This window comes from Oryctolagus cuniculus, chromosome 12 (genome assembly GCF_964237555.1).
Source record: "Oryctolagus cuniculus chromosome 12, mOryCun1.1, whole genome shotgun sequence".
In the NCBI taxonomy this organism is placed as follows: domain Eukaryota; kingdom Metazoa; phylum Chordata; class Mammalia; order Lagomorpha; family Leporidae; genus Oryctolagus; species Oryctolagus cuniculus.
The window spans coordinates 71,312,277-71,336,363 of record NC_091443.1 but is presented as its reverse complement, the minus strand read 5'-3'; the positions used below and the strand labels follow the sequence as shown (position 1 = coordinate 71,336,363).

The following is a 24,087-nucleotide window of genomic DNA, read 5'->3' as shown; positions in this document are numbered from 1 at the left end:
CGTAGATAATTTATGCTTACCTTCACCGCATTTGAGGGAGAATCCGTTTGGAAAGGGTTCTATATCCTGACTTGGAATAGATCTAATAATATAAACCTTCCCTCCTGTAATTACCAAGATATACTAGCATGCTAATAATGCTGTAATTGAAATGATGCTTAAAGGAGTACTCAAATATTTTTGACTTTTTATATCCTGTCCCACCTTGTTTAGGTAAACTAGGGGAAGATATATTCTGGGAAAGAAAATGGTTGAAGTTAACTGAAGAATGTGCCTAGAAATACACAAAATATGTTGTAGGATCAAAGATCAAACAGTTCATATGGAGCAAGGAGTATTCAAATTAGAGTGGTAGGATGTGGGGTTGAATGGTAGCTTAGCCTGGCTCAGAGTACTTGGGTGCTAATCATTATGTTCACCTTATTTAAGAGTTCTTTTTCATTGAAGACTATATCTGAACGGAGAAATAAAAAAAAAAAAAAAACACTTTAACTTTTGACTTAGTCATTACCAGAGGTGCTTAATTATTCAGACCCCAAAGCCTTCATTTTGGCAAAGTCATCTGCTCATGGCTTAATAATGTTTTAGGCATGGTGTCAGCATTCAGATTTTTTTCTGAAGTGGGAATCTTGCAAATGCAAGCATACCAAGTGATGGCAAATGTCTTGAGGAACTTCCACAAACAGCTAAGTGTGCTCAGAGCCACCTCAGTGCAAGAGGGATGCTGTAGAGGAAAACCCAGTCATCCAGCACCCTTTTTTCAACCTTCACCTAATCATTTTCTCTTTGCTTCCCCCACCTGGACCTATCTTACCGAGTCTTCTCAATGAATATTTGGCTTGAACGGCATTCACTCGACTTTGTCGCTGACACACCCGTTGTACTGACGGAATCCTGGCTTGATTGCAGCTTGCTCAGCTGTGCTTTAGACAAACCCTGCTGGCTGACCTGTTTTAAACCTGGCTTTCTTGACGCCATCTCTGGCATGTTCCAAGGTGAAAAAGGACTCTGCTGCCCCTTCCATTGCTCCTCGGGAGGGGAAACCAGTTGCCACTTGGCACCCGCGTTTATTAGGCTTGCGTCCAGAATAGTAACATGATTTAGTGAGAATAGTACTGGACCAGAGGCAGGAAACTCAAGTTCTAGTGCCGGCTGTACTATCCAATCACCATGTGACCTTGGACACATCATTTCGCTGCTTAGTTTCGGGTTTTTCATCTACAGAGAAAAGTTGGAATTGATGTTTTTTCTAAGGAATGTTCTGATCATGACATCAGGGGTTGACACAAGATTAACAAACTCTTGAATGAAGAGGGATTTGGTTTCTACCTGCTTTTCTTTCAACACACCACTTGCTTCTTTCAATGAAACATGGGCTTTCTTTTTGTAGTTTTCATAGAATGCAGTTAACTTACCTTTTAGTCACGGGCCTAGGTATCTCAAAGTCCCTCCTTTAACCCACACAGTCTTCTAAAGGATATCCTAAAGTCTATAAGTTGGGACAGGTGGTTCTGCTTATTAAACTGTCCCTCTTGGATGTTTTATGCTACTTTAAGAAGCTTTTTCTTAAATCACTTCATTATTGACCCCTTTTAGAGTAATGCTTTAAAAAATATAACTGATAAAAACCATGCTTGAGATAATTGTAGGTATTTTACATATAATATTTCACCCTAACTGTAAGGACACTGAAAGGAACTGTTACTGTCTGTATTTGACACATGCCAGCCTCAAGGCTGATTGAGGCTATGGAGTGGCACAGTGTTAATACTAGGTAGGGCTGGGATTCAGATTGAGGTTCTTCTGTTACATAGTTTGAACTATTGTCACTATGAGAAGTAGTTGCCATTGCTATAAGAATACCTGGTGTTTGTGCAGCATATCTTCAGGAATCCTTTCAGGTCTCAAAGAAAATGATTTCTAACTGCATTTCAAATGCTTGGAATTTATGCTGTGCCAAGCACTTTTCCACTTAATTTTAAATCCATGAGTATTTCAAGGGGAATTTAACCCATATGGTTCTGATTCTCTTGTATTTAGCTCATCTAAGAGGATTGTTTTGTAAACCTTAGTCCCTTCTTATGAGCACTTTTGAGTTCATATTTGGCTGGCATTGACTGGATTTCAAATCTGCCATGGTTGGTGCTTGGTTTTAAATCTTCTTTCCAACCACTATTTCTTGGTGGTTTCATCCTATGAATGGGATAGAAATTGAAGGTGAGTCATAAAATGTCTTAAATAAAAGTGCACCAAGATTCCAGTCATACAAGGAGAGTGGCATTGGCCTATGAGGTACCCTACGTGCTACCCTACAGTCTTATTCTACTAAGTGGTTGAGTTATGCATGAATATGATTTATAAAGGTAACAAAATTAAATTCAGAGATGTGGTATTTTCCCTTGGAATGGTATAGAGCAAAATTGACTTTGAGATATGATGCATTTGTGGAATATTACTTTGGAAAAGCCTTTTAGCTTACAATCTTCTACATGGGAAACATTAGAGTGATAGAGACAGAAGAAAATTTCTTTCAGAAGCCCCCATTAACCAAGTAGAAGGCAGGCCTGTTTATTGTCTTTGCATTTAGATGAGTTGGGTACATTCAGTTCAGATAACCTGCTGGGTTGGAGAATTAATTAACTTGTCTAATTAACTTCACATGAGCTCTTCCAAGGAATGTGTGTGATTTTTGGTGGCTGTGCCTGGCCCAAATGGAAGCAAGAACAATGTTTGAACCTAGTTAACAGTTTGATTCAACAAACATATATTGGGTGTCTTTTTTTTGCTGGTAGTTAAAGATAAAGGATAAGAGTTCGGAGATTTAAAAAAAAAAAAAAAAAAGGCTGTCTCTCCTCCTGGGGAATGTATCATCTAGTTGACTATGTCCTATGTGCTTTTCACTGTACCACAAGGCCAAACGGTGTGACTGTCAAATAGGCAATGTAATACGCCATGCAATGTGCAATGGAAGCTCAGAAGATGATGTTCATTTAGACTTACCATGAAGTTGGACAGTTTTCTTGCAGAATGTAGCATTTAAGTTTGATCTTGAAGCATGAGAAAAGACTTTTGAAGAGGAAAAGGCACTCTGGGATGAGTGAGCTAGACATGTTCTTGGGAAATACAGCCAATGCCAAAGAGTCTTCCCAGATTTCTGCTGTGTGTAGACGTGGGCTGGTGTGAGTCTGTGAAGGGGATTGGAGCTCTGGAAACTCCTGCTGGGCTAAAGAGGGTTATGCAAGCTTCTCAATAATAAGCAGCCAGGATTAGCCTGACAGCCTTTAACTGAGCATGGATTTTCAGTGCTGGGACAGTTTAGTCTTGGATCAAGGAGGGAACACAAGGTAAGGGCAAAAGGAGGGAACAAGATGTGAAGGAACATGTCTGAAATGCACACATCATCCTTGCATGCCATGTTTAAGTGGGACATACTACACAGCTTCTTAACATGACCACACATTTGAATAATGTACAAAAAAAGACCAGTTCAATCAAATGATGCATCATAGGTAAAAAGAATCATTTTATCATAATATGATTATCATAGAAGGAGGTACAATAAGACACAAGATTAAATGTTTTACATACTTTATCTCATAGTTCTTGCAGTTTTCATTCTTATACCTGATTATTATCTGTGCCCATAGTTAGGAAAGTGAGGATCAGAGAGTAAACAGTTTGTCCCTGGTTACATAGGTCTATCTCAGTTTGCAGAAACAATGTGAATGTGACTTACTTTTCTACTTATAACTCATTTTCAATGTACTATATAACATATTTAAAGGAAACGTGATATAAAAAAATAAAGGAATGCCCAGTGCCTAACTTAAATACTAACCCATTACTGACTCCTATGTGGGATTCCCTTTCCCATCTCCTGCTTCCTCCCAGAGGTACCTTGTCATATTAAAAAATAAGGTTTATTTATTTAATTTATTTGTAAGGCACAGTGACAAAGAGAGAGGAAGAGATAGAAAGAGAGATCTTACCTGCTGGTTTACTCCTCAAATGCTCATAACAGCTAGGGCTGGGCCAGGCTAACCTGGAGTCAGGAACTCCAGTTGGGTCTCCCATGTGGGAGTCAGGGAGCAAATACCTGGGCCATCATCTGCTGCTTCCCAGGTGTACTAGCAAGAAACTAAATCAGAAGGAGAGACGCGGACTCCATCCTAGGCATTCTAGTATGGGACACTTAACCTGTGTGTCACAGTGCCTTTCCCTGTCGTAAATTTTATTATGTATATTTTCCAGCTGACACTAAAATTACTTCTGTGGCTTTGTACTTTAGGGGAAAGCACAACTGAGGTAATTTGCATTTCATGCAAGCAACACTTCAACAGCAAACTAAGGGTTTAAGTGTAGTTCAAGATTGAGGCTTTTGAGGACAAGGACTTTGAAGCGCATACAAACTTTGCCTTAATCTTGAAGGCCATGATTTCATCTTGTGGTGAGGCTGAATAAGAGACATGTAGTAACAGACGGGACCTGATCTGGTGTTTTAGGGATTTCAGTTTTAATCTCATCTGCTACTATTTGTTGTGTAACGTTGAAAAGATCAGTTTTCTAAGTTTAAATTTACCCTGTATAAGTCACATGGCCTCTTTGAGAATGACATAGTGAGGAAAGCACAAATTTCAGAATCTGAAATAGCAATATTTGAATTTTCGTTCTGCCACTTAACTCTTTTAAGATTATTTATTTGAGAGGCAGAGTTACAGAGAGGGGAGGAGAGACAGACAGACAAAATGAGAGAGAGAGAGAGAATTTTCCATCCACTGGTTTACACCCCAAATGGCTGGGGTTCAGCCAGGGTGGCAGGGGCCCAAGTACTTGGGCCATCTCCCACTGCTTTCCCAGACGTATTAGTAGGGAGCTGGATTGGGAGTGGAGCAACCAGGACTAGAACTGGCACCCTTATGGGATGGTGGTGTTGAAGGCGGTGGCTGAACGCACTGAGCCACATCAACCCCTGCCACTTACTCTTTGTATAACCGTGAAGTCTCTTAACCTTACTGGAAGCCTCAGTTTCCCCGTTTGTGAAGTAGAAGTTTTCCTTCAGAGAACTGTAAGAATGAAAGGAGATTGCTTGTTCAGGTCGCCAGCATCAAGCTCTGCAAATGTTCATTTTCTTTTCTTTTTTTTCTATAAGTTTCTTTCCAATTCTAAAATGAAATTCCTATGCTCATCTTATACAGAAACGTTTGAAGCACAACCAGCTCATAATTATGGAATTTCCTGTATTAAAGGGCTCTACATTTCCTTCAAATCAGACTTGTCATCAGAAGGCTTTCCAAGGTCTGGATGAATCTTTTCAAATTAATAACAACATCTGGATTTAAAAAAATGGTTCCTCTCACACTCACAGAATGAAGACAGGGAGAGGAAAGAAAAGTATGATAAAAGTTCATTGTCTATCCTTTCCCTGAGCCAAAACAATAGATTATATAGCAAATTTTTTTACTGTTCTATAAACCATCTGTGTTTGCATAACAAATCAGTACTGTTACCCTATTTAAAGATTGGATACATTTCCATGTTGCTGTGAATGCAATAATTACCTTTTGATGCTCTTCCAATGTCTCTTTACCCATAATCCCCCTGTGTGTCTACATAGTTCTTTTCTTTGTCAATCCATTCTTACTGACAGAGTTCGAAATCTGCCACTGTTTTGTAATAGCTCCAGAATTCCATTATTTCCATATGTTTACTATATTTGTTTGTATCTGCATGATTGCTATGGTAACAAATAACATTCAGGAACCTAGGGGAGGGGATAATGGTTTTTATTTTCTGTTGAGGGCATATCACGTTCATAATATTTCAACTTCTTAAAAAAAACTGAATTAGGAAACATGGCTACCCTACTGAGATATTAGTAAGCTTATTTTTTAAAAAATGTAATGTCTTACAATTGACAGCTGGCATTACTCTTATGATGGTAATGATGCATATGACAATTTCTGTGTTGCCTTAATTTGAAAAGTACATGTTATCAGAGAGAAGTTTTTCAGGGCAGGTTATTAAAGTCAAGTCACGTCCCAATATTAGACACTTTATTCAGTAACCAGGGAGGAAAATTAAGTTGATTTTCGGAATATGAGTTTATGAAGCAATCATATCTGGAATTCTCATTTGCATTTTGGTGAAATTTGTTTAGGCATTTGACCTACTTTGCTCAATCTTTTTGCCCTCAATCTTTTAAATACATGCTACATAAAAATTCAAGAAATGCAATATTTTACTCATGGCTCATTCACTCAATTATAGTCAAAGAATAGCAAAATCCATGCTTTTGAGGTCTGCTTTAGAGATGAGTTTAAATGGAAGTAATAGACAAATTCAGCAACTTAAACAAATGGAGATGAATTTTTCTTAGGTGAAAAATGAATCTGGAGGTAAGTAGTAGTTGATGCTGAGTCAGCTGCTCAAAAATTTCAGTGACTGAGGCTCCTCTTTGTTTCTCTTTCACCTCCTTGGTGCATGGACATTTGTCCTCAAGAGTGCAGATTTGGTGATGCCCTCCAGGCATCCTATCTTTCTAGAACAATGAAAGGGCAAGGGAACAGTCCAGGTGACTGAGTCTCATTTTATTAGGGACTAAAACTGTGTCATTGACTCTCTACCCTCTGTAGTCCTCCACATTCATCTTACTGTCCAGACCTGGCACATGTCCACTCCTACCTGGGAGATGGCTAGTGAATAAGGAATTAAGGAGGGTATGGCTTGCTCAAACCAAGATCTTTATGAATCCAGGCTTGAATTGGATCTACAAGTCACCTTTATGCTTAATGTTGCATATCTCAACTCTTGTTCATATTAGTTAAGGAAATGAATAGAGAAAATTTAGAACACAGATTATCCCTGCAGGATAGATTAAACTGTAGTCCCAAAGACTGTGAGTTAGTGGTATTATCTGTTTTTAAGAATAGCAGAATATGTTGGTTATATGTCACTAGGGTTTGTATGGAAGAAAAGGAAAAATGGAAGAACTGGGAACACTGGTAGTTAGTCTCTGTCTGGGCTTTCCTTTACTACATCTGTAACCCCCAGGAATTAGAGAAAACTGACTCAGAGTAACTTTGTTTGCTGCCATTTTGATTAAAAGAGTTCTAGGATAGAAGTCAAGTGTGATAGACCCGTGGAGTCATAAGTAGTGAATTATTCTTCAAGGAAAAAGGAGTATTACAAAAGATTAGGGATTTAGATTACCTTATGTCAATTTTCTTTCTTATCCATCCATTCATTCATGAGTATTTTCATGTTTAATATGCCACAAACTAATCTAGGCTGTGGGTATATGAAGACAAATGGGACAAAATACTTATCTTTAGAGCTCACATTCTGAACAAAGACAATCCTATACATTGGTAATTACTTTGGAATATATTTAGTGCCCTGGAGGAGAGAAGGAGAAAGCCAGCTTGACCTCCAGGAGGAGGAATTTGTTGGAAAAATAGGGAGAGGGAGGCCATTCCGATCAGAGGGAATGGCATTTGCAAAGATATTGTGAGCTGAGAACTGCGGTACTCTTAGGGTGGCCAGAGAGAGATTGCACTTAGGGAAGGGAGCAGAGACAAACTCGAGTAGAGAAGAGAGAGCATGTCACAAGGTCCTTAATGTCTAGTTTGAGTTAGGTTGAATCCTGTAGCCTGAGAAGAAATGAGGGTCTACAATAAAGCAGACTTTGCAGGAGGAGCAGATAAAGAATCTGTGGAGGTGGTAAATTATATAGGATTTAGGAGGATTTTAACACAAAATTTTCTTATTCATTTTCATTTTATTTGAAAGGCAGAGAGACAGGCTCAGAAATATCTTCCATCTGTTGGTTATCTCCCCAGAGACCTACAACAGTCAGAAACAGGAGCCCTGAACTCAAATGGAATCTCTCATGTGGGTGTCAGGGATCCAATGACTTGATCAGCACCTGTTACCTCCTAAGGTGCATTAGCAGGAAGCTGTGATTGGGAAAGGAACCAGGACTTGAACCCAGACACTCTGCTGTCAGATGTGAGCAGTCTGAGCTGCTCCTTAACCACTGTGCCAAATGCTTCCCTTTAAGGGTGATTATGTGTGGGGTGTGAGGGCTACTGTTACACCCTGATCCCCGTTGGTGGCCTGGTGAGCTTGGCCATGCACCATGCTGATGCCATGCACCAAAATAAGATGTGTATTGAGGAGCAAGGCTGGTAGCAAAGTTATGAGAGACATCTTCCTACACACTCCCCTTTTTCATGTGAGGTGGAAACAATATTTTCTCCCAAACTTGGCTGCTGCTGTCTTGACTCAGGCCAGCTCAAAGGCCACCCGTGCATCCGAGTGGCTCACCACTCAGTCACTCAAACTCCATCATACAGGAGGCATATCTTTTTTTTTTTTTGAAAACTTTTATTTAATAAATATAAATTTCAAAAGTACAACTTTTGGATTATAGCGGTTTTCCCCCCATAACTTCCCTCCCACCCACAAACCATCCCATCTCCTACTCCCTCTCCCATCCCATTCATCACTAAGATTCATTTTTAATTATCTTTATATACAGAAGTTCAATTTAGTATATACTAAGTAAAGATTGCAACAGTTTGCACCCACACAGAAACACAAAGTGTAAAGTACTGTTTGAATACTAGTTTTACTGTTAATTCACATAGTACAACACATTAAGGACAGAGATCCTACATGGGGAGTATGTGTGCAGTGACTCCTGTTGTTTATTTAACAGTTGACACTCTTTTTTATGATGTCAGTAATCACCCGAGGCTCTTGTCATGAGCTGCCAAGGCTTTGGAAGCCTCTTGAGTTCACAAACTCTGACCTTATTTAGACAGAGCCATAATCAAAGTGGAAGTTTTCTCCTCCCTTCAAAGAAAGGTACCTCCATCTTTATGGCCATTCTTTCCACTGGGATATCATTCACAGGAATCTTTCATTTTGGTCATTTTTCGCCACAGTGCTTTGGTTTTCCATGCCTGAGAAACTCTCATGGGCTTTTTAGCCAGATCCAAATGCCTTAAGGGCTGATTCTGAGGCCAGAGTGCTATTTAGGGCATTTGAGGAGGCATGTCTTACTTGAGACGTGCAGTAAGGGAGTTGCTGGCTGCACTGAGACAGGCATGTGGGTTACCTGACTTTTAGGGTGCCTTCCTTTCTGTTCTCCCATATATTGTATTCTGCCTGAATAGGAGAGGTAAAGCCATCAATACATGTCTGCTGCTGTTTGGGGACAATCAGCTGGAACTTTGTGTAACTAAGGATCAACTACCAATTTAGCTATGACTGGTAACTTTCATGCAAGCTTATCTGTTTTCCCAACTGGGAGGGGATTTATTTTATTATTACTTATTTTGAGAATGGAAAGTAAAATAAAACTCTTTGTGGTAAAGCTGGGCAAGTTATCTAAGTAGTGCTACACTCTTATTAATTACTTCATATTACTTAGTGCAGAGTTTATTACTCTTTTTTGAACACAGGCATTACTAAGAACCTGACAAAAGTTAGTTGTGCATTCTCTTCTTCCAAAGAGGTAAAAATGCATATGCTGGATTAGGTCAGCTTCTGTTGGTTGTAACAAAACTAGCATTAAGATTAAGGAAGAATTTGTAATAAAGAAACTGGGATGTCCTGGGGTAGAAGGAACTCAAGGGCAAATGAAGAGGCAAGGCTTTGCCAAGAGCTGGAAGCAGGAACCAAATGCTTCCCCAGTCTTTGTCCAGAGCCACGCGGACTCTGTCCCTGCTCTTCTTACAGAACTTGTTCCATCTCTTGCAAGTGGTCAGCTCTGTGCTTTTTATATGTGTGCTGCCCCATAGCACCCAAGGTAACATCACCGGAAGTTTTGAACATCTGCAGAAGTGAAGACCTGTGCTCCTCAATCCCAAATTCTAGATTTCTGGAAGAGAAAACTTGTGATTGCCCACTTCACTGTATTCAGATCTATCAAATTTGTCCCCCATGATTGATGAATAATTTTCATCATCTTTGGACGTCCTGAATCTCAGCCATGGTCTTCAAGTTGGAACCACTGACTAGAGAAATTTGAATGCTGCTAGTCCGGCAGTACTGTATTTCAGCTGTAAAACTGCAGAAGACTGCAAATATGTTTGAGTTGAGGATATTTGCAGGGCATGGGCCCTAAGAACACTTGCTCCAAGTAGGAGCTGTGAAGTTTCACTATCAGTAGTTAAATACCAGGGTGGTGAATATGATGGATATTCAATTATAACACATTCCAAGGTCATTGATATTATATTCCTAGCTTTTACTCTTAAAGGTTTGGAAAATTCAATTTTAATTATTGTTAACACGCTTCATAAATATCCAAGGGAATACAATGTAGACCTGTTAATACATCCATAGAGCAAAACTCTGGCGCAAGTTGTTTTTTCTTCCACAGTTGGAGAAAATTGTGGTGTTGGGCTTGCCTCTTGGGGCATGTTAAACCGCTTTTAATGCTGTCTCTTATTATTTTCTAACCATATACACTTTCTGCACATATCTAACTAGCTGCTTTAGATGAAACCCCAATGTCTGGCCAAGCTGATATAAATCTCTAGTAAGTGGTAAGGGAGAACAGACTAACACAGTGCCCTGCTAGTGTTCAGACAGTACAGGGTTTAATAGTCTCAGGAGCAATCTTAAACTTTTTTCCAGTTCTATGGGATGATGTTTCTGAGCTGTCCGCCATTTTCCTACTGACTGCACAAAGCAAAAATGAGCTAAAACTAGGTTGTTCTATATCATGTAGTATTAATATTTAAGTTTTCAGATCATTTGCCTGGGATTTCTGGGACATAATCATTTATTTTTAAAATTTTATTTTATTTCTTTGAAAGAGTACAGATGGGACATATTGCTTCCATTTATTTGTTCACTCCCTAAATGGCTGTATTGGTGGGGACTAGGCCAGGCCAAAGCCAGGAACCTGGAACTCCACAAGAGTGGCGGGAACCCATGTACTTGAGCCATTTTCCACAGCTTTTCCCAGATACATTAGCAGAGAACTGGATTGGAAGTGGAGCAGCTGGGACTTGACCTGACGCTCATGTGGGATGCTGATATCTCAGGTGGCGACTTAACCTGCTGTACCGTAATGCCTACCCTGAGACATAGTTATTAATTCAAAAGGGAAGGATGCACAATCGTGTAATTGTGTGCTTTCTCTTCTATGTGGTAAAGCAATTGCCACTCAAGTCAAAAGTCTGTCTTTCTAAAGAAGCTCCCACGAGGCCACCATTATCGTGCCGTTAGTGACACATTCTAGATCCTAAGGAGCAGTTCTCAGAAATGGATAACCATGAAACAACAGCTAGAGGAGTTCCAGTGCTCTTAGCCTCGTTCTCTTAGAAAATCGATTTTCTATCATGGTCTGATGCATGAGCACGCCCGGGTTTCTCCCAGGAATCTTCTTTTATTGATTAATTAAATCGACATAATTGGGTTTTGGTGCTGTTGCCTTTCCTGTGCCCTTAGCTGTCTTTTGCATAGCTCACTCACGTGTTCTGAGTAATGCTTGCACTCTCTTCCAACTTGTCTTTCTTCAGTGGAGTTCAGTGCCAGACCCCAAGCTGGAAACAGCATCAGAATTTTTCATTCATCAGATATTTTCTTCCAAAGAAAAGTTCTGAGAATAAGAGGCCACCTTGAGAAGTACTTGATAGCATGTTAGCATACTTCAGTGGGGTGTGTATGCAGTGCACATAAGTGCATGTCTAAGCGTGAGAGAGAGAGAATATATAGGAATAGTCTATACACTACATATCCATAAGCAAATGCATATTTGATAAGAAGCCAATTCTAGAACTAACACTTGCCAACAAATATATTTAAAGTATCCCATGGCCATTTATCTGTCTTGATATTACAGAAAGTCCATATTTATATGAGGCATTTCTCAGTTGTGGTTAGTAATGGTTGAACTTTTGTCCTTGCTTCAAGTGCTCCACCAGATCTCTCAGAATTGATGATATCACTGGAATGCGCTGGATGTCTATTTCCTGTGGGGTGAACTCGGGGCTGGCAGCTAGAATGCTAGTGGTCTTGGTTTCCGTGCCCTGTCATTTCTGAAAGCAGTGGAGAGTTTTCCCTGGAGGGAATCCCACCCTCCACGCCGGGATTCCATCCCATATTGTTCATCTGGGCCTTGTGTATTTAACACTCAAGTTTCTGTGAGAATTGGCCAAATGTGTTTGAAGTAAGGATCTCAACCATAATGTTTGTATATTGATATCTGAATATCTCAATGCGATACCAGTAAATGCTTGTTCACAAAGGGGAAAAGAAGGAAAAGAAATTTAGTGAAAAGACAAAAATACACAAGTCAATATGTAGTTTCATTATACAAAGATTTTGTTTTTGTTTTGATAGCATCCAGATTCACAGATAAAAAAGTTTTATTCAGGACCAGCCTCATGAATTTATATCCCCCGTCTTACACTGGGCACGGCATTGTGAAACTGGGAAGAAAGTGTACACCATGGGGCCGGCGCCGTGGCTCACTTGGTTAATCCTCCGCCTGAGGCACCGGCATCCCATATGGGCGCCGGGTTCTAGTCCCGGTTGCTCCTCTTCCAGTCCGCTCTCTGCTATGGCCCGGGAGTGCAGTGGAGGATGGCCCAAGTCTTTGGGCCCTGTACCCACATGGGAGACCAGGAGGAAGCACCTGGCTCCTGACTTCAGATCAGCGCAGTGCCGGCTGTGGCGGCCACTTGGGGAGTGAACCAACGGAAGGAAGACCTTTCTCTCTGTCTCTCTCTCTCACTGTCTATAACTCTACATGTCAAATAAATTAAAAAAAAAGTGTAGACCAATCATTAGCAGTCAGAGACTAGTCCTCCTTCAGTTTCCTCATCTCAGTGACTGGCCGTGTTTCCAGTAACAGAAGCCAGAGACCCAGGAAGCAGCCTGCCCATCAGCAGGTGTTGGTGCTGCCACCCAAAGACACTCCTGTTTGCTGGCTTTTCTCCTCCTCTCCACCCCCGCTGTTGCTAAGTCACTCGTGACTCGCCAGTATGTGAGCAGCCTTCCTATAAGCCTTCCCATCCCCACTCTTGAGCCCCACTTCCTAAATAGCGCCTCTTGTTGAACTTAACAGCCAAACCCAATCACCTTGCCATGGCCTGAAAGACCCCGGGTGGCCCACTCCTTGCCCCACGTTGCAACCTCATGCTGTGCCCTTGCTCTGCTCTCAATCTCTGGCCACCATGGCCTCTCTGCTTCCTAGAGGAGCCGCGCTGTCTCCCACGTCAGAACCACGGTTCTTGCTGCGCCCTCTCCTTGGAAAGCCCTTTCCTATGTTTTTCACAGCTGTCGTGTTCTCATCCTTGAGACCTCAGTTCAAATGTCACCTCCTCAAGGAAGTCTTCCCTGATAACTTTTACCTCCCCAATTACTCTCTGTCACCACAGCATGCTTATTTCATGTGTAGACTAAATGACAGCATCATATCTGAAACTGTTTTGAACACATGTATTGATGATTTGTTGACTCCCCTCACCAAGTTGTAAACTCCATGCTGTGCTACTCACTGGCACCACAGAAGCTCCGCAAAAATGTGTTGAATGAATAAAGAAACCCTTCATTCCATTTACAACTGTCAAGGTTGCTGTTTGAACCTGATCATGAAAATCAAACTGTTTAATTTTACTTTGGGCAGTGTGATTCTTTTTATCATGCTAAATGACAGGTAACATACATCTCCCATCCAGTCATTTCTAGGTGAATAGTTAAGTGGCATTAACTACGTTCACGTGATTATGCAGCCATCACCATCATCCTTCTCCTGAACTTCTTTTATTTTCCCCAGCTGAAACTGTGTTCCAGTTAAGCAGTAACTTGCCCCCTCACTGAAGACCCTGGCCCTTATAATGTTATGGCCTTTTCTAGGAATTTACTCTCTAGGTACCTCAGATTAGTAGAATCTGCAGTGGAATGAAAAAAACATTTAGTTTTTAGTTAGAGAGAGAGAAAAAGAAAGAGACAAAGAACTCCCATCTGCTGGTTCATGCCCCCAAATACCTGCAAAGCCTAGAGCTGGGTAGGCCCAAACTCTGAAGCTGGAAACTCAGTCTAAGTCTCCCATGTGGGTGGCAGGAACCCAATCACTTGATCCATCCCTTTCTGCTTCCCAGCGTCTGCATTAGCAGGAAGCCAGAGACAGGAGCTGGAGCCAGCTGTTGAACCCAGGCACCACAATGTGGAACATGGACATCATAACCTGTAGGCTAAAGACTTGTCTCATGCAGTGGAATGGTTTTAATCAATTTATTTTTATTGCCTCTTTACTAACATTGGCTTTTACCTTCTATTTTTACAGTCATAAGTGTTGATTTTGGCCTGGTGTTGAAAATCCCATTTATAATGATAATTTAATGATAAAATATTCTATTAGTGTTCTTCAGAAACTTAATTCACCTTTAGTAGAACTTGTATTTGGAAAATAAAGCAGTGTTACAAGGCAATTTTAAGATATCCAGGTTGATTTATGAATATATTAATCCTGGCAATATTTATAATAACTGTTGATTATAGGGCGCTTTACCCCTGGGCTTTTGGATTATAGGGAATATTTTATGCTTGGTGGCTTTGAAGGAAATATAAAAGAACAACTGAATCAGATTGTTATGTAACGCTATTGTTTTTGTCTTGCTGTTTAATAGCCGATGTTCTGTGGCAAAGTTGGAGAGTCTGGTTTAACGTGGCACTTAATAGAAGTCATTTTAAAAGTGAATAAATCAGAGCCAACTCATTTTTAAAGTGGAATTTGCAGACTATTAAAAATGAAGGCATTCTCTGTGATTTTATTATCTTGATGATAAATATGTCACCTAGACTAGGATTTGCCTTCCCCTACTCCCCTGCCCACCTTTTTATTTTCTCTAGCAAAGGTGGTTAGAGAGAACTCTGGGGGAAAACGAAGGTCAGTAATGACTTGTAGGATTTACAGTGAAGGAACAACTAATGTCAGGTAAATGATTATTTCGAAATGAGATATTCCCTTACCCTGAGTAAGATCTCTTACTGTTTTCTTCATCATGGAACTGAGTAAAATGTGGTAACAATTTTCTGTAGTTGAATTGCTGCCACATGTAATTGGGTCCCACAGAACTGTGGCCTGGACTTGGGAACTGCTTAGTCTGCATGTTAGATTAAAAGGTGTACAACAAATCACCTTGTCTCTGCAGTTTTGGATGATATTTACATGTCAGTTTATAGTGGTAGTACTTTTAGCTGATGAATTAAAGAAGCTAAAAATCAGGGAAAATATTAGCATGGAAATAGTTTTATGCTTGTTCTTTTGCTTTACTTCTAAAGTACTTTTAAAAAACCATTGAGTTACAATAAAGTCATATCTCAGATGCAGTTGGTTAAAGGTAAATATGTTGCACTATACGGTTTTTAAAAAATTTTACACCAATCTCACCATATTCATGAAATAACACTGCCTAGACCATGTTAAATAGGTAATCTTGCATATGGTATTTTATATAAACTCATGGATTAGAAATTATATTAGAAAATATTGTGTCATTAAAATTCAGACACTTAGTTTGAATAAAATGGGAGAGGCAACACTGTACAGTGAAAGCAGCTTTGCCTGGCATGCAAAGCAAAGCCACGATGATATATCGCCTCACTCCAGTTATGTTGGCTGTTATCAAAAAGGCAAAAGGTAAATGCTGTCATGCATGTGGAGAAGGGAACCTCCGCATGCTGTTGGTAGGAATACAGATTAGTAAACCCTTTGTGGGAAACAATATGGGGGTTCCTCATAAAACTAAACATGGAACTACGTGGGTGCAGGCTTGTGGCGCAGAGGGTTAAGCCACTGCTCGTGAAGCTGGCATTCCAGATCAGGGTGCTGGTTCAAGTCCTGGATGCTCTGCTTCAAATCCAGCTCCCTGGGAAAGAGAACACAAATGCTTTGGTCCCTGCCACTCATGGAGGAGATCTGGAAGGAATTCCTGGCTATGAACTGGCCAAGACCCAGCTATTGAGGCCATTTGGGTTGAAGCAGCAAATGGAAGATCTCTTTCTCTCTGTCTTTCCCTATTTGTCATTCTGCCTTTCAAATAAATATATTTTTTAAAAAATGTTTATTTGAAAGAGTGACAAAGAGAGGGAGGGGGAAGGAAGGAGGAAGGGGAAGAGGGAGAGAGAAGGAGAGGGAGGGAAGAAGAGGGAGAGAGAGAGAGAGAGAGAGAGAGAGAGGTTTTTCTATCCGCTGGCTCACTCTCCAGGTGGCTGCAATGGTCAGAACTGAGCAAGGCTGAAGCCAGGACTCCCATGTGGGTGGCAGGGGCCCAAGCATTTGGACCACCTTCCAGTACTTTTCCCAGGTCATTAGCAGGAAGCTGGATCAGAAGTGGAGTAACTGGGACATGAACCAGTGCCCATAAGGGATGCTGACATTGTGTCACAGGTGATGGGTTTACCTGCTACTCCATAGCACTGGCCCCTCAAATAAATCTTTTATTAAAAAATAGGGGGCCAGTGTTTTGTCACAATAGGTTAAGCCACTGCCTGTGACACTGGCATCTGATATGAGTGTCAGTTTGAGTCTCTGCTACTGAAATTACAATCTTGCTCCCTGTTAAGGCACCTGGGAAAGCAGTGGAAGATGGCCCAAGTGCTTGGGGCCCTGCCAGCTGTGTGGGAAACCCAGCTGAAGTTCTGGGCTCCTGGCTTTGGCCTGGCCCGGCCCTGGCCATTGCAGCCATTTGGGGCATGAACAAGTGGATGGAAGATCTCTTGCTGTCTGTCTCTCCCTCTCTCCCTGTAGCAGTGCCTTTCAAATAAATAAATCTTTAAGAAATATAGGACTATCATGTGATTCTGCGTTTCCCACTACTCAGTATATATCCAAGGAAAATGAAACCAGTCTGTCAAAGAGCCATCTACACTACCATGATTACTTGAGCATTATTCACAATAGCCAAGAAAAGGAAACAACTGACCTGTCCATCCCCTGAGGAAGAATAAGGAAAATGTGGTACATATACTCAATGGAAAACTACTCTGCCATGTAAAAGGATGGCTTATTTTCGCTTGCATTCATATAGATGGAACTGGAGGTCACTCTGTTAAGTAAAATAGGTCAAACTCAGAAAAACAAGTATTGTGTAATCTCACTAATATTTGGAATATAGAAAATGGTGATCTCATAGAAGTTAAAAGTATAATAGTGGTCACAGAGGCTGAGGATGGAAGAAAACGGGAATGAATGGGGAAAATATTGATTCATGGTACTAAGTTAGAATTAATAGATTCAAGAAGTTCTGGGAATCTATTGCAAAGTAAGGTGGTAACAGATAACATTTATATGCTGTTTATTATCTCTTAAAAAACTAGAAGATAGGATTTTGAGTATTTTCATCATAAAGTAATGTTAAATATTTGTGGAGATAGATATATTTACCCTGATTGGAAATCATACATGTTTGCATGTATTGAAACATCACATGATACCTTATAAATATGTATAATTTTTACATCTTTTAAATTTCTTTTTAAAAAGTAGCCCTGAAAGAACTTCTAACCTTCCACTTGGAATTTTAATTATGAAAGATTTCCCAATTAAATTAAAAGTGAAAGGATAATAAAAAATATATTCATATAGCTTCTACCTATATTAAACAATTACTAATATTTTCCCACTTTTTACATGTAATAGCTATGTGTACACAGGGTACTTCAAGAAGTTCATGTATAATGAAATTGAAAGAAACTTCACATTGGTGCAGACAAATTTTTCTAACGATTTATTTTATTTGCTTGAAAGGCAGGGTTACAGAGAGAGAAGGAAAGACAGAGAGGCTGAAGCCAGGATCCAGGAGTTTCATCTGGGTCTCCCATGTTGGTGGCAAGGTCCCAAGCACTTGGGTCATCTTCTACTACTTTTCCCAGGCCATTCACAGAGAACAGATTGGAACTGGAGCAGCCAGGACACAAACTGGCACCCATGTGGGATACTGATGTCACTGGTGGTACCTTTACCTGCTATGCCACAAAGCAAGCCCTAGTGCAAAAATGTTTTGAAATCCATGCATAGTTTTTTCATAGTGTGCATTTTCATGAACTTTTGGAAGAGAATATATATGGATTTAACATTTTTCACACAAGAATGAACTTATCTCTTAATTTCATTTCTTGTGACCCTTTGGAATTACCCTCATGTTTGTGTGCGTGTCTACAAACATGTGTCCTTATTTTATATATGATATCTAAATATAATGTATGCATTTTGCCTATTTATTAAATCATTTGAAAATTAAGTTGCATACATCATGACACTCTACCTCTAACCAATAAGAATGTTCTCATATATAACTTCAGTACCATTATCAGACCTAAGAAAACAATTCCACAATATTATGTAATATGTGGCCCACGTGAAATTTCCCTAATTGGTGACTGGCACTGTGGTGTGGTGAGTAAAGTCACCACCTGCAATGCTGGATCCTATCTGGCATGGGAAAGGACAGAGGAAGGGGAAGGAGGAGGAGAACCAGAAGAAGAATGGGGTAGAAGAGGGAGGTGGAGAAAGGTAACTTAGCATTCAGGAGGGCAAACTCACCCTGGAGAGATTTTGCAAAATGTGGATGCCCAAGCCCTATGCCACCCCTACTGAATCGGATTTGCATGGAGGAGGTCTGAGAGAGGACAGATGTGGGATCCAGGCATCAGTAGTTTGCAAAAGCTCCCAAGTGATCCTAAGGTTAAAAATGATGAAGTAAGAAGAAGTAACAGCAGTTATGAGACTAATTATGATCATGAAACTTCTTTGCTTTAATTTTCCATAGACTAAAGTGTCTTTGAACTCTTTGGTCAGAAAGTTGTATTGAAATCCTACACATTAGGACCCTAATGTGTTCCAGGCCAACCTACCTGGGAGGAAGAAGCATGCTGTGACTTTCTGTGTCATGGATAAATTGATATTTCACTCTTTCATTTGTAATTGTTATGAAAAGAAGGATTTAAAATAATTGGAGCCTAGTGCCCCAAATTATATCCTTGTGCCTTCCCTGCAGTTTGTGGTTTAGTGACTGGGCAAGAGTGACAAGAATTCATTGTACCACAGAATATTCCTTCTCTGTAAATGATGCATTTGCTTCAGGGTGAAGTCTGATTACGAACGAAAGTGAACTAACGCTGCAGACCGCAGCATTCTGAGCTGCAGAGCTGGGACTGAGCTGGGGATTAGAGGCTGCAGACACACGTTGGTCAGAGCCCAAGCCTGGAGGCCAAATCTAATGGGACTGGAGAGCAAACCTTGAGCTAACCACTCAGAATGGGAACATGAAGATGCAGAATTTCCCATGAACTAGCCACCCTAGAGTAGACCAGTTAAAAACAATTAAAATTGCACTTTAATTTTGGAAAGGTTTGGCCTATTGCCCTCATTCATGAAGATCTTATAAGGAAGTGATTGTAGAGCAATTTGCAAATAGAAAGTATTTCTAATATTATATTTTAGTTGCATTAGGAATAATGATTTACACTGAAGCCAGGAATGAGTCAGACATTACACAAGCATTGAATTAGGCACATTCCCCTTTTCATGCTGGGATTATCTGAAAAAAAAAAAAAGTATGTAAATTTAGCTTAATATCACAAAAGTGCTGTGGGAATAATTGTAAATAATTAGATTATTAGTAAGGAATTGGAAGTGTGGGCAGATTTCTTTGTGGTTGGAGTATTGGACTAAAAACAGCATAGCTTTGGCAACCTAAATGAAACACATGCTGCCAAATTGGAATGACATTTGAAAGCCATGTTAATATAGCATTTACCTTCCAAGAGACTGTTAGATCCAAATCTGTTTCACCCAGATTATGCCTCTCCCTTTACAGCCAGCATTTTGTATTGAAAATTTGCATCTACAAATGCATTTATGTCCGTTTGCTAATCTGTCCTGTCAAATAATCCAGTTGTTTTAACTTGCTTCCCAAACTACTTTGTCTGTAGGGTTGTTTAGTGTACAAGTGTGTTGAGTCCATAGATTCTATTCTACACACCCAAGCTGTTTGCCAAATGTCTAGTATGTTTCATAAAGATGTCACACTAGAGATACCTAATGTATGTTGTTGTAATTAACAAATGACATCTCTATTCCACTAGTTAATATTAAAATGAGAGCAAGAAGTTATTGACCGTGGAAAGCTTTAAGGGTTATTTTTCTTTTCATGAAGATCTTCCCATGAGGAACTCACATGTGAAGTAATGAAGCAGTGTCAGGACTGAATTCAGTTTTCTTAAAAGCCTTTTCTAGTATACTTGAATTTTGCTAGTGTCATTTGCAAAATAGCATATTTGCATCTACCCTGAATTTTTGCAATCCTCATAGCTTCATATATATATCTTGGCAAAATGAGGATGAAAAAGAAATCCAAGCAGTGCTAAGAGAGGATTATAAGTTAAAATTCATGTTCTATTACATGTATTTTAAAAGATCAAAAATGGCATAGTAACATGTATCTGATTAAAGCATTTGTGCTTCTCTGTATAAATTAATAGGAAAGAACAAGCTAAATTATCTTGTTTATTAACATAGTTTTATTTATTTATTTTTTTATTTTTTATTTATTTATTTATTTATTTTTTGACAGGCAGAGTGGACAGTGAGAGAGAGAGAGAGACAGAGAGAAAGGTCTTCCTTTTGCCGTTGGTTCACCCTCCAATGGCCGCCGCGGCCGGCGTGCTGCGGCCGGCGCACCGCGCTGTTCCGATGGCAGGAGCCAGGAGCCAGGTGCTTTTCCTGGTCTCCCATGGGGTGCAGGGCCCAAGCACCTGGGCCATCCTCCACTGCACTCCCTGGCCACAGCAGAGGGCTGGCCTGGAAGAGGGGCAACCGGGACAGAATCCGGCGCCCCGACCGGGACTAGAACCTGGTGTGCCGGCGCCGCTAGGCGGAGGATTAGCCTAGTGAGCCGCGGCGCCGGCCCAGTTTTATTTATTTTTAAATACAAGATTATGCTCCTATAGTCTTTCTCGTCTCGAGTGTAAGATTTCTATAGTCATAAAAATCTTTATGGCTATTTCATGAACTAAATATTTTTCATCCTAAAAAGAATTCTTCAGTAATGTACGTTGACAACTATGTATGATGATGAGGGATTAGAAGCAATTTAAATGATACAGCAGAATAAACTGTGTCATAACTTGATGGAAAATTGTACAGCAATTAAAATAATATTTTGGATAGTACTTAATTGCATGGGAAAATGTTTTTTTGGCAACGTTAAGTGAAAAAAACTGCTAACAGTCAAAACTGTATTCAGTAAAAGCCTTAGTTTTTTTTTTAATGACTCAGATATTTATTTTCTTGAGCATAACACTTGAAATATCATGAGAAGACGTCAGTTTAGCGTTACCCCCTCATTTCTTCATCATTTTATTATTTGATAATCAAGACCCCACATGAAGTCAAAATGATTTGCCCAAATAGCTCCTCTATGACCTGGCTGCGTTGTATGAATTCCCAAGGCTTACAACCCAGGAATGCATAGCTTCACACTTCACATTTACATATGATTATATAACCAATGTGCTATGAAGAACCTCTTTAGGTACAATTACATTTCTTATTTATATGTTTCTACTTTTTCCAAATTGTCTAAAATAATATTTAATTTTGAATCAGAAAGATACATGATATAATATTAAAATAGAAAGGAGAAATTATACAACAATAGTTCAAGCAACTCATTTGAAAATGGAATTAAAAGATCAATCCGGGTCAGGCATTTGATGGAGAGGTTAAGATGCCCCTTGGAATACCCACAGTCCATATGGGAGTTCCTGGGTTCAAGTCCCGACTCTGATCCTAATTCAAAATGAGCTCCCCATTTAGTATTTGTATTCCTGTTTGAGTTAAGTATCTATGGAAGAAGATAGCAGATTTTGATCAAAGATAGCGTATGATATACAGTATAACAATATACCTAGAGTTTGAGAATGTTTTTGATGAAAAAAATTATTTGAGAGTTCAATTCAGAACTCCCACATGGGTGGAAAGGACCTAGTGATTTGAGTCATCAGTGCTGCCACAAAGGCACACAGAGGAGCCGTTTCGGCAGCTGAGCAGAGGACTCGAACCAGCATTCAGATGTGGGATGCTGGTATTTCAAGTGGTAGTTTAACTACTGCACCACAATGCCAGACCCTGTACGAGTAAATTTCTAAAAATATTTTTTGTTCTCTTATTTATTTTGCCTTTGAAATCTGTTGGACCCAGTCTGAAAGAAACAGACAACCAGTTTTTCTGTTCAAGAGGTGCAAGTCTTGAAATTCTTTGCTTTCTTTCTTCCTCCTGAGTAACAGTAGGCTGTAAATTCTGTGTGGGTTGGGATTTGGTCTTCTTTTCTTTTTGTTGTTGTTTTGTTGTTTTTGTTTTGTTGTTAAATCCCTAAAGCATCTGTATCAGGCTCAGAGGCTGAATCAGTGTGGGTACTGATAACGTTTTCTTTAGGGAACGAGTAGATGCTAATAAATTTGCGTGGCAATTCATAGTTGTAAAGAGTTCTTCACAACTCCTCTGATCTTCATACAGGCATCTTCAGAGTGGATGGGAACCAGGGTTTGTAACCTCGTTTTGCAACCGACGAAGCAGATTCAGAGGTAGAATGGTCAGCCCAAAGCTTTCTGGGTGTACGTTTCTCTGCCTGAAGCCTGTTTCTTAGACGTGGAGTCAAGCAAGGTGGAACCTGGCAGTTGCTCTGTGTGGCGGTCCTGGCCCTTCTGGACTTTCATGGGATTTTTATTCTTCATTTGCAGATTATAGGACGGGCCCGTGTTTTACCGTGGTCAGCAACCAGATGTGCCAGGGACAGCTCAGCGGGATCGTCTGCACAAAAACTCTCTGCTGCGCCACCGTGGGCCGAGCCTGGGGCCACCCCTGTGAGATGTGCCCCGCCCAGCCTCACCCCTGCCGCCGCGGCTTCATTCCAAACATCCGCACGGGAGCTTGTCAAGGTAAGCTCAGGCCAGGGGATTATTGATGGATTAATCGTACTTGCTCTCCGGTGAAGTTGAAGAGAATGGAAAAGCAGTGTGAAGACTGCTGCACAGTCTTGCTGCCTGCCTGGTATCCAACGCAGGCATTAGGAGCATGACTCACAAGAGAGCAAGTGTCTTCCTGGGTTTTTGCTCACCCCAGTTTCCTCTTTGTGACCCCAAAGGTGTCTTCTTGTCCCTCTGACTCCAGGGGTGATGGGAGGCTGTGCATTGTTAACAGTGCGGTGTGCAAACACAAGGCACGATTTGTTATGTTGCTTGTTTTTCTTCATTCAAAACTGTTGGCGTTCCTCTCTTTCATAGGTTGTATTTAATTGACCTGAGGAAAATTGTTCTCTAGACATTTGACATGCCACATTATGGTTTTTTTTTTCCTTTCTTTTTACAAGTCAGAAATAAATTAGGATTGGTTTCACAGTTTTAAATATCCCCAGATGTCGCCTGCTCGCTGCTGCTTCTGCCTCCAATAGAAGCCCTTACTCTGTTTTTGGCTTTTACTCCTGTTCTTCCAGCTGTACAAATTCTTTTATTGTCTGGCTGTCTGGCAGGAAACAGGAGGAAGTGAACGGAGGCAGCGCCACACTAAACTGATAGGATTGAAAACTCCCAGGCTATCTCTGTTTCCGTTAGATGTCTTCAGTACTTTCTTTTTAAAGCAAGTTGCAATATTTTCAGAAAAGTCAACATATGCCTTTCCGAAGCAAAAAGATAGTAATTTGGCTTTGTTCTATATGCTAATTCTATGGTTAACATGCAGTAAAACAGAACTTGAGCTTTGTCACTCAATTCCATGGGTCTCCGTTAAATGCTTATTCCAAAATTCCACTTCTAATATTGTTAGTCCTGGCTCCGTCTTCCATGAACAACGTGCAGCTCCTTTGTATGCCTTGAATGTCTCCTTCCGAATGTCAGGAGCAGCCAGGAAGTCATTCTGAAACCCTAGAACGATGAAGGGGTAGATTGTAAGATTTTGTAAAATTAAGAGTAAGTTCATTGCCCCTTTGCTTTGGTGGCTTTTTATTTTTCTCATTCTTAGAAAGTCCCAGTGAGTTTTGAAGATTTTGTTGGCCTTGGTGTTCT

The 24,087-nt window shown here is 40.3% G+C and overlaps 1 protein-coding gene and 1 long non-coding RNA gene across 3 annotated transcripts in view; one reads left to right on the top strand and one right to left on the bottom strand.

The window, feature by feature from the left end:
- The window catches only part of FBN1 (fibrillin 1), a 259,234-nt gene that overhangs the window by 102,952 nt on the left and 132,195 nt on the right, over positions 1–24,087 (top strand). For both annotated transcript variants that reach the window (XM_051822402.2, XM_051822403.2), the window contains exon 7: positions 22,768–22,965. In XM_051822402.2, coding sequence (XP_051678362.1) covers positions 22,768–22,965 — 198 coding nt within the window. The remainder of the gene's footprint in view (positions 1–22,767; positions 22,966–24,087) is intronic.
- LOC103351111 (uncharacterized) lies at positions 2,056–5,621 on the bottom strand. The gene is made up of 3 exons (XR_007910427.2): positions 5,559–5,621; positions 4,981–5,063; positions 2,056–2,193 (listed from the first exon to the last, which is right to left on the bottom strand). It is a non-coding gene; the product is annotated as an uncharacterized lncRNA (long non-coding RNA).